This window comes from Triplophysa dalaica, chromosome 24, assembly GCF_015846415.1.
Source record: "Triplophysa dalaica isolate WHDGS20190420 chromosome 24, ASM1584641v1, whole genome shotgun sequence".
Taxonomy (NCBI): Eukaryota; Metazoa; Chordata; class Actinopteri; order Cypriniformes; family Nemacheilidae; genus Triplophysa; species Triplophysa dalaica.
The window spans coordinates 9,083,692-9,094,822 of record NC_079565.1 but is presented as its reverse complement, the minus strand read 5'-3'; the positions used below and the strand labels follow the sequence as shown (position 1 = coordinate 9,094,822).

The following is an 11,131-nucleotide window of genomic DNA, read 5'->3' as shown; positions in this document are numbered from 1 at the left end:
CCGTTGGTTTACCCTAAGTCTGAGTGTTAGTCTACCACTGCACGGTGTTGGCAAGACTGAGGGTCTTAACTTGAGTGTTGGAGGTCAAAGCTTCGGCAAAACTTATCAACACCACACAAGAGATGTTCTCGATGTTGTTTAGGTTGACTGAACTCACAGAAGCATCATTGTGTAAGATCTTCTCCAAGGTCTTTTCAATATCAGTAGGGTTACTACTTGGCCTTCCTGGTGTAATGTTTAAGTTTGAATTCATACGATTACACCATTACTAATGTTGTCATTGGTATTGCAACCTATGAAATTCCTGTTGCTTGACCTAGTGTTTCTTTCCGTCACAATTTTGTTAGTAGTCCACCCTTGTCTTCAACATCCACAATCTCTTCACTTATCTGTCTGGCTCTCATCCATGCTGCCCTGGGGATCACAAAGAAGAGCACTGGCTATTAAACACATGAATCATCTACACAAGCAAACATTATGAAAGTAATGTTTGTATGAGAGTTTTACTTAAAGGAACAGTTCAGCCAAAAATAAAACTTGTCATCATTTACTCGACCTCAAGTTGTTCCACACCTGTATACATTTCTTTGTTCTGATGAACACCGAGAACGATATTTGGAAGAATGCTTGTGACCAAACAGTTCTTGGCCCCCCTTGACTAGTTGGAGTCAAGTGCCCCAGAACTGTTTGTTTGCCTACATTCTTCAAAATATCTTCCTTTGTGTACAACAAATCAAAGAAAAATGTCCTTATGGTAGTCAATCGTGGCCAAGAACTGTTTGATAACGATTATTCTTCCGAATATCTTTCTATGTGCGTAAATGAACTCAAGGGTGCGTAAAGGAAGACCATTTTTTCTTATTTGGGTGAACTGTTCCTAAGGAGAATGAATACAGTTGAATAAGGGATGTTGCAATTTTGGAGTATTGACAAATAACCGTGACCTAAAAAAACATGATTAGCAATATTGTATAATACTACACCTAGGATAATATGTAAATAAGTTATCACTTAAAAACTTGCCTTAAATGGTTACAAACTCACTTGTGATTTAAGTTTCATTAGCCAAAAAACAAAATTAACAAGATTAAATATGATTTGACTGAATCATAATTGATTTTTTGCAGTAGAACCCTCTGTAGAGTATTTTGTCCGTTTAGGGCATCTATAGAAACAACATGAATTACATAACGCTTCCTTATGTAATGTCTTTATACACATCTGAAGTCATAGTTATGTATATAATATTACATTTATGTCAATAGATCCTCCAAAAATTACACACAGCACCTACAAATGTATTGTAAAGTGTTCCTAATACTTGGAATGGCTTTAAGAACCTACTTTAATTTCAGTGCACCTTTAACAAACTGTTATTGTCATTCTCCCACTGCTATAGCAGATCCTCTCGGCTAAACTTTCTTGTTTGCCGTTTGGCTGTCCGATGTGTATATTCTCATCACATTTCATTCCAGCCTCAATCTTCTCCAGCTCCTGGATCTCCTCACTGGTTAAGGAGGCCAGAACTTCATCTTCGCTGATGTCCTCATACTCACAAAGCAATTTCCAGTAGCCCAAACAGCTCATACTTGTAATTCTATGCTTTGTTTTCTGAGTGTGCACTCTCCCTTTGATTTTAGTTCGAGAGATGCGTTCGTACTATTTCTATTTCGTACAGTATTTGGAGTGTGTTCAGATGATGATGTGTCACCACGGAGACTAGATTTGAGCTAAAATTTAAAGGGTCAAGGGAACAACCCTAAAACACAACCACAACCTTAAATGAACATTAGAAGTTTAACCATTACATATAAACTGTAGACACGATCGCTAAAATGACACAATCTGATTGAATGTAGCCTGTGTGAAGTAAAACACAGTATTGCAGTGTCATTATTCACTAACGTTTTTTCAACTTATCTTAAACATTTCTATCAGCAGAAATTATCAAGTGCACTTTTATGGTATCTGATAAATAGCCTCAGATTTACAGTCAACTAATATGTCCAATGATTCTCACGGTTGTCTCTTTATCACAAAGTTGCGAGATTGTGACATTCCACGAGTCAAAGTTTCTCTTTGAGAGGGCATGCTTATTGATATTAATGTGACATAAAGCTATAAATAGATACAACCTGTTTTATGACTTTGTGATAATGCAGGTCATTCTAGTGCCGCTGGTTATCACTGCAGAGGGATGTTATGTTCAATGACACAATAAACACTGCTTGTGTGTTTTATAAGTGTATTACATATTAACACACAAATGAATGGAACATCTTGATTGTAGACTCAAAACAAGATCTGGCATCAATGCTTTTATTTATATCTGATATAAACATGTTTTTTGGCAACATTAAGTTAAAGACAAACAGATGAATTAAGGTGCACAATTTTCATTCCTGAAGTACAGTATCCTATGGTAAAATGAAGATGGGGCGGGGCCTATTAAAGAGCTCGTCCTTTTGTTTTCCAAAACTAGTAGATTTGGATTACATGAACTGATTTTGTGTCAACGATTTTTGGCTTGCTGTTTGACTTAAGTTACATAAGGTGGATGGACTGTCTCATACTTAAAAGGACACAAAGTGTGTGTAGTGCAGGATGAGTCATCAATATGTTTGGTCTGTTTGCTTTAAGAAAAATCCTATTGTTCCTAGTTTTTTTATATTGAATATGGTCATGGGCTCTTTAACCTGCTAAAACTATTTTCTATATTTAAAAAAGAGCATCACACCTGACACTGATTCTTCCATACAGATCATACTCTTTGTACGTCAGATAGCTTTTCAGTCCAGGTGGGAAAGGACCTGAGTTTATGAAGTCAGGATCACCCAGCCTGCGTGGGGTCATCTCTCTCCTGATGACTAGTCTGCTTAGATGCTTCAATGAACGAGGGTTTCCTGGAAATTCAAAGATTGACAAGAAAAACATCTTACTTTTTTTTGGATATCTGTACAGGACTAATGTTTCTTGAAGAGGATAAACAAGATAGCTTGGCCAAAAAGGAAAATTCTATCATTCATTCAGCCTCATTTTATTTTACCCTTGTTTGACTTTCTTTTCTCTGCAGAACACAAAAGAGGATATTTTCAAGAATGTTGGTAAACAGACAACATTGACTGCTATTACATAGTTACCAAACCAGTCTCGGACATTTCTCAAAATGTCTTCTTTAGTCGTCCACAGATGAAAGAGACACATACAGGTTTTTAACAATAAGAGCATGAATAAAAAATGACATAATTATTCTTTTTGTGTGATCTATTCGTTTAAGTTGTCTATGGATTGATCTTACCCAACATGTCTGAGATGTCTGACCACTCTTTGTGCTTCATCAGAACCATCTTCAGCTTTGAGCAGATGGGAACATGACTGACATAATCCAAGAGAACCCGTACAGCTCGTCCGGAGAGCTGGACGAGCGAAGACACGCTGATAAAATCACAGAACTACATACAAGAGAAGACAAGACAAATATATGTATAGCCCACATAGTATGATATATTTATTAACAAAAAAAGATAAGATCTTTCATAAGCTCTCAACGTAGGTAGTTTAAGGGGTAGTTCACCCAAAATTCCATTGCATTCCACTGCATTCCATTTCGAAGGGCTCTATGCCCTAAACCCTTCAGAGGGTTCGCCCTCCGGAGTGAGAGCTTCAAAGGGTTAAAGGGTGTAGGGGACCAAACAACTGTTTCTTGAAGTGCCCTTCTGCGCCATCATCCCTTAACCATAAGAAGGTGCTGCTGCCACGCATAGAATCATTGGGGCGATCTGTGTCCATCAGTTGTACCCATCAAAACAGTGGGCACCAAAGGGCACTTTTCACTCCGAAGTGCCCATCGGGGGTGATATATTCAATTTGGAACGCACTGCCATTGTTTGGACACAAAACCTCGAAGACATTTCTCAAAATTTCTTATTTTGTGTTCCACACAAGAAAGAACCATATACAGGTTTGGACCTGCATGTGGATGTATAAAGGATGACAGAATTTTTAATTTTGGGTGGACTATCCCTTAACAGCTTTTGAACTCACTGGGATCGTCTCATTTGGATGTTCTGAGTAATTCCCCCATGTTAAATCATGATGACACCAGAAGCATTTTTCCGCATGATAACCGCTGTTTAAAAGCAGTCGCATCATCATCTCGTCCTTCAGACAGTATTGTAGTGCAGTAGGGAACACTGTGTCGTTGACCATCGTGAAGTAACAGTTCACATCAGCCTGTCTGGCCAAGAGCAACTTGACAATCTCGTAACTCCCGGATCTCACCGCCACTAGGAGGCAGTGCAGAGGATCCAGGTCCGTTCTGGCCCCAGCGTTTAACAGCATCTGAGTGCTGCTCACGTCTCCATTGGAGACAGCAGAGTATAAGGCGGTCTGTCTCATGTCGCCATAGGTCTCGGAGACATGCGTGTCCAGAAGAGCATTGACATCGAAGCCTTTCTCCAGCAGGAATTCCAGACACTGGATATGACCTCCGTCTGCCGCTGAATGAACGGGGCTCTGGCCTGAGAGATGGAGAGCTTCTGTTGTGGTTACGGGGATGAGCATTCTCAGCGCCCTGTCAAGAGATCGTACCAGAGATGGTAACTTGCTTCTACATTATAGTTTGTGGTGCACAAACAATGCAGTACCTCAGAGATGACATATTTTTCTAGGCTAACCCAGAAGTAACCACCCCGCTGGTTCCCTTTACCAAAAGCCTATGTATTTTTCTCAAAGGGTTTGGGAAGATCGCAAAAACATGCTCTGTGATTAACAAAGGTTTATGATGTTTAAAGGGTTTGTCATCAAGATAATCTTAACAAATCTTTACCACATTTTTACTTTTGAAGCCAAAATACAATCAGTACAAGTGAAAAGCTAACACAATGCTATAAACAGACTACATTTAAGGTCGCTCGATATCACCACACCACCAAGCCTCCCACAACTCTTTCAAACTTTCAAAAAAATGTGTTCCCTGGTAAGTAATTACTCCGTTAATGAATCTGAATCTACATATTTAGAGATTTGTGCCAATGTTGCATTATTTATGAGCTTTAAAATCCAAAGGAAGTAGTCACTTTTAGCAACTTGTTAGCAACCGCCATTTTTAAGACACAATAAGGTTTTGCATACAAAAATACGATATCTCTGAGCCTCCCTATATTGCATCGATAGTGAAATGGGGATGTTGTTTTTGTTGTAAAGTCTGCTTTGATTTTGCAAGTCTAATCGCGTCTAGTATTTTATTGCTTATGCCAAAGTTCATTGAGTTGATCAAAGTGAAAGCGCCACCAACACTCTTTGCTCCAAATTAACTTCCTGCTAAACAGCTTATGCCAACTTACATCTAGGCCAGCCCGTGCATCCCCTTCTGCCCCCTGGTTATCTGATGTTTTCCGTGAGCATTGTGCCACGATCAGGTCTGCGGAGAGAAAGTGGTGCAAATCGAAAGATCCTACTGACCTCTCTCTCTATCAGTCTCTTCTCTCTTCTTTCTCTGCTGATGTCTCCTCTGTGAAAACTCAGAACCAACACTCTAAAATCAACAACTCGCCTGACTCTCGTTCTCTCTTTAAACCTTCTCTGCTATTCTTTGCCCGCTGGCCCCCTCACCACCATTGCACTTAAAAGCTGATGATTCTGCGTCTTCCTTCGTAAAGAAAACGACCACCACCAGCAATCACTTCTCTGTGCCGCAACCTCTTGAACAGGCCCAAACCCCTGACACACGCTTGCTCCTCTCTTTCTCTCTCCTATCTAAAGATGACGTTTCTAAGGTAATTTCTTCCAACCACCAGACTACCTGCCCCCTAGATCCCATCCCCACTCATCTCCTCCAGTCCATCTCTCCGTCCTGGTTGTATCGTCTCTCACCACTGGTACATTTTCCACAGTCTTCAAAGAGGCCCGTATTACCCAGCTACTGAAGAAACCCACTCTTAATCCTGCACTGTTAGATAACTGCTACAGACCGGTATCTCTTCTCCCCTTTATTGCCAAAACTCTTGAGGTTTTTTTATTACACAGCTCTCCTCCTTTCTCACGCAGAACAACCTCCTGGAGAACAACCAGTCTGGTTTCAAGAGTGGTCATTCCACAGAGACTGCATTGCTCTTGGTCATTGAAGCCCCGAGACTGTCAAGAGCAGCCTCTACGTCATCTGTACTCATCTTACTGGATCTATCTGCTGCCTTTGATGCCATTAATCACAACATTCTCTTGTCGATCCTCAGGGCTATGGGTGTCTCTGGATTGGTGGAATGGTACGACAAGGTTCAAGTCTTACCTCTCAGGTAGGTCATTTAGAGTATCTGAGTCCCAACATCTCAATACAGGGGTGCCTCAGGGCTCAGTGCTTGGGCCGTTGCTATTTTTCGTATACATGAAATCCTTAGGTTCTGTCATTCGCGAAACATGGCTATTACTATCACTGCTATGCGGACGATACACAACTCCACCTGTCATTTCAGCTTGATGATCCGACTGTTTCTGCACGCATTTCAGCATTTCTTAGTGACATTTTATTTTGGATGAAGGACCATCACCTGCAGCTGAACCTGGGAACAACAGAACTGCTTCTAATCCCAGGCCAACCCAAAAATCCCAAAAAGAGAAAAAATTTGTGGAATGATCTACCTGCTGCAACAAAATCAACAGATTCTGTAGCCATCTTTAAGAATCGGCTGAAAACAGAGCTCTTCTGTCATCACCTAACCGATTAGTTTTGACTTCTATCTCTTTTCTACTCTTTGTATACTGTGGTAGGCTATATGAGACCAGTTTTACTGCGTTTATGCTTTTTGTTGTCCTTATGTTGTACCAATTGCTTCCAATGTTTACCTCATTTGTAAAGTGCTTTGGATTAAAGCGTCTGCTAAACTACTAAATGGAAATGGAATAGTAGAAATGGAGTGTGTTTGCAGCTCTCCTTGAACTAACAGGTAATGCCCTTCGTAAGCCGCGCGGTGGATCGGCAACCGTGAGGAAAGATTAGCTATGTTGGGATCAGCTCCATGTTGAAGTAGAAGCTCAATGCAGTCAGGATTGCCAGAGCCAGCAGCGTCATATAAAACACTGTCTCCGTTTGGTGCCTGGGCGTTTACATCACCTCCTAGTGGTGGGGAGGATATCTTTGCGTTAGTTTAATGCGTTAGTGTAAAAATGTAGGTTTAGGTTTGTCAAAGTGTATTACCGTAGTGAATGAGGATGTCCAACACTTCTGGTCGGGCATTTTCTGCGGCAATCTCCATAGGCGTCATGTCATTCTGGTCTACCTCAGATATGTCGCCTCCACGCTGAAGCAGGAGCTGAAGAATGTCAGTGCAGCCCACCTTGGCAGCTTCGTGAACAGAGGTCCACTTTTTAAGGCAGGCTTGGTTCACGGATGCGCCTCGTGATAGAAGTGTGTAAGCTATTTCAAATGAATCGGTTCTTACAGCTGTAGCACAAAACATGTTTTGGAACTTATTTTGAATGATAGTGTAGATCATTTGAGATTCAAGTGAGTAATATTTTTTATTTAACTACCCAGTAATAGGGGAGACTCGTTCTTGCTGTTGGTCCGGTTGGGTGAAGCTCCATGTTCAAGCAGGGTCCTCACATTCTCCACCAGACCCGCTTGAATGGACAAAATCAATGGCGTCTCTCCATCTGCAGTTTCTTTCTCTAACGATAATCTGTAAGAACCTGTTTTCAACCAAACTGCTGAGCATTTTAAATGACACAACATGTATACCAATATCTTGCTCTCATGTTTTACTAGTGATCTAATCATACCAAGAACAATAATAACAATAAAGATTATGAATAAAAACGAAGGGTAATCCATTTTAATTTAAGGATTTGATTAAAAGACTTTAAAATGTGAATGAAATGAGGAAGGCGGGACGGGAGCCATGATGCAACGATGCGGGGCCGGTGGCGTGATACATAGTGGGAATCAGCTGTGCGCACACCGGTCCCGCATATCACACAGAGGATATCGGGAGCATTAGAAGACGAGCGACAGGACTGCTGACGAGAGAGGACCTGGTCCGGAGATGTGTTAAGTTTGTATTTATGTTCTTGTGGCAGGCAGTCGACCGTGAGGGGGCTGCTTGCCTTTTACTTCTGTGTTATTGTTTGTTTATTTTGATTAGAGTTTGTTTGAATGTTCACCGGTTCCCGCCCTACCTCCTTCCCTACTTTGAACTTGCTACAGTGAAGAAAAACTAAATGAATGTAAAAAACAATTTAACAGAATGTACTGTTATTTCTTTAAGGATTTTCAAGTACACTTGTTACAAACTATGTAATATGAAATTTTACTGTTTTTTTTAGATTTCTTAAATATCAAATTAAACAAAAGATTAGTGCAAATTTACAAGAAAAACATACTTTTACACAACAAAACTTTAATTTTACGGTATTCTACTGCCACCCCAGCTGCTGGAAAATTACCGCATTTTGCATTGTCCATTGGTGTGGATGCTAATACAGTTATTGTTAGATTTAAGCCTCTATTTTAAATAATGTTAGAAATGAATATCCTCATTTGCATTACATTCCCTGCTATTATTTAAAGGCATATAGGTTTGGAACAAAATGCGGATGAGTAATTGATAACAATTGTAATTTTCAGGTAAACCACTGTATTCCATGAATACAAAAAAAATGTAATTTGATGCCAGTTATCTCACCATTCCTTAAAGGCCAGAAAAAGGTCAAAATGAAGCATTGCAGATTGAGCAAATATGAGAAATACTTGCAAACTACAGCCGTTTACTTCTATCTCACCATAAATGACCATCTCCAGCACCTGTACAGACTGTTGGACAGCAGCTCTGTGGAGCGGGTACCATCCTCTGCTGTCCACCTCAGTGAATGCAGCAGGATAATCGGACAGCTTCTCCAGAGCGAAAAGATCTCCTGTGGGGCCAGATGACACGCACACATCTGCATACTGTGTCCAATTACCCCCATTTAATATTCACTTAAAACAGAAACTGTTGACTTTCTAAAGCTTATTTATCAACTAATATTAATGTCTTATGGTAAGCACATACTGTAATCATACATTGGGAATTTTCACCTCGGAAGATTGCATCCAAGATTTTTTGATGTTCCACACTGGATTTATTCGCAGGACAGAACAAGAAGAATCATCATGATGGGTAAAATGGGTAACATTTTCTCGTTTGTTTGTTTGCATATAGGAAGCATAACAATTTACAGCAAAAATATAATCATGGCACCTTCCAAGGGAGGCGATGTCATTACAAGACTCTTGGATGCTCAGTTGGATAGCAGCATCAAAAAGATTGTCGTCGTCATCTACGTCATCCATCCTCCTGTAGAATTGTTTTATATACAAAATAAGGTACAGTTCAATAAACAGTTACTCTTTTTAAAGTAAATTGTTATAACTCTAATTTGTTCAGATTTTCTTTGAAATCAGATGTACAGTGTATTGCTTTAACCAACAGAAACTTCTTAGTATCCGTAATATGACACAGTACTCCTAAATTGACTAGTCCATTTCCAGAAAGATCCCAGATAAGAAGAATTCATGTCTCTCTCAAGGCAGCTGTCTTCACAGAACCACCGTTCGTACAGAAGAGTGTCCGTGAACAACAGAGGTTTTGACATTTGTACACAGATTTCGAGGAAATGTTGAACAAGGACATGCACAGCTGACACCTGCACTGCCGCTTCCACTAAATTGTTCGGCTTCACCGAACAGTAAACAAATCTCACCTTGTGTAACACAGTTCCAGTGAAATCACGGGTCTCGTGCTGCTGTGCCAGTAGTTTAGCTGCACACAATCTGAACATGAGTGACGGCTTCTGATGCCTAAAACGGCAACACGCATCTAATTTTGGCTGTCACCTGCTCTGTCTCTCCCGTCGTGCACACTAGTTAAGTCAGATGTTATGCCTCTACTAACATAACTCTTATTTAAATAAAAATATTTATGAAAATGAAGTGCTATAATTATATTTTTAGGCTGTGCAAAACTCATACAAGGATTTTATGACTGCTAAAACTAAACTGCTAATTATAATGAATAGCAACATTCATAAAAATGTACTTGGAAACATCTTTACAGTAAAACTGATTTTATTTATTAATTCTGAGTCTCCATGCAGGGTTTACCGGCTTCTATAAATGTACTGTAATTGACCCCTGTTGGGTGCATACTGATACTGTACATACAGTCGAGACATCATTTTGCGGTTGGGGAAATCCCTGTTTTCTCTGAGGCATAGCTACTATGTCTTAAGTATATAGCCTAACCTTCAGAAATAGAGTAGAAGTCATGGGGGAAGACGGTTGAAAGCCTATGAATGTTTCAGTTGTCTTACAATGTTTCATCTTTTACAGGTCTTGGTCAATGTTTAAAAAAAAAAGATATTTTGAAGAATGTTGGTAATTTTCACCCAAGCAAATTAGCAACAGTGTTCTACAGAAGAAAAAAAGTCATACAGGTTTGGATTGACATGAGGGAGAGTAAATGATGACAGAATTTTTATGTTTGGGTCAACTATCCTTTTAACAGTATGTTAAAGCTTTGTCAAACTGACAATTTAAAGAAAATCATTTATAGTCTTGATAAAGTATAATTGGCACTGTTGCATAAACACAACTGGAATTTCAAAGTGTGACTAAAATATAATCGTTAAAGTAAACCATTCATATAAACCTTGTACCACTCATATGAACGTGTTCAATTTGGATTTTAAGAGTGATGATTATGTTAATAGTAGCCAATCATTTATTTGACATTTTCTACAAAAATATATTATCCAACCAAATGATTTTATAACCAAAACATGAGAGGAAAGGAGCTGTTAGGAAACTTCAGATTTTAGTTTATCCACGCAGCCATGATATTTGCATGGATGAGTTCACATGATACTAGAGTAGATAGTTTCTAACTGGAGGTGAAAATGAATCTATAATGCAGTTGTGACAGCGTCTTTTAATGGCCCCAGATGACATCTATTCCATTCCATTTTCTAACGCTTATCCGAACTACCTCGGGTCACGGGGAGCCTGCGCCTATCTCAGGAGTCATCGGGCATCAAGGCAGGATACACCCTGGATGGAGTGCCAACCCATCGCAGGGCATGACATCTATTTGTATTTCAA

At 39.7% G+C, this 11,131-nt stretch overlaps 1 protein-coding gene across 1 annotated transcript; it reads right to left on the bottom strand.

Annotated features, from left to right (window-relative positions):
- Window positions 1–296: 296 nt before the first annotated feature.
- Window positions 297–9,780, bottom strand: asb15a (ankyrin repeat and SOCS box containing 15a). The gene is made up of 11 exons (XM_056740159.1): window positions 9,736–9,780; window positions 9,234–9,329; window positions 9,071–9,108; window positions 8,776–8,907; window positions 7,528–7,686; window positions 7,193–7,438; window positions 6,940–7,111; window positions 4,045–4,573; window positions 3,299–3,452; window positions 2,738–2,903; window positions 297–414 (listed from the first exon to the last, which is right to left on the bottom strand). Exons 2-11 carry the CDS (start codon window positions 9,323–9,325, stop codon window positions 333–335), a joined length of 1,770 nt encoding a protein of 589 aa, XP_056596137.1. The 5' UTR covers window positions 9,326–9,329; window positions 9,736–9,780; the 3' UTR covers window positions 297–332.
- Window positions 9,781–11,131: the final 1,351 nt, after the last annotated feature.

What these genes read in the sequence shown, in the direction of transcription:
- asb15a (XM_056740159.1), bottom strand. Translation starts at nt 9,325, where the DNA reads ATGGATGACGTAGATGACGACGACAATCTTTTTGATGCTGCTATCCAA. An exon ending in GCTTACGAAGGGCATTACCT is followed by an intron (nt 4,574 to 6,939) that starts GTTAGTTCAAGG and finishes ATCTCTTGACAG; the next exon opens with GGCGCTGAGAATGCTCATCC. An exon ending in TATGGAAGAATCAGTGTCAG is followed by an intron (nt 415 to 2,737) that starts GTGTGATGCTCT and finishes TGTGATCCCCAG; the next exon opens with GGCAGCATGGATGAGAGCCA.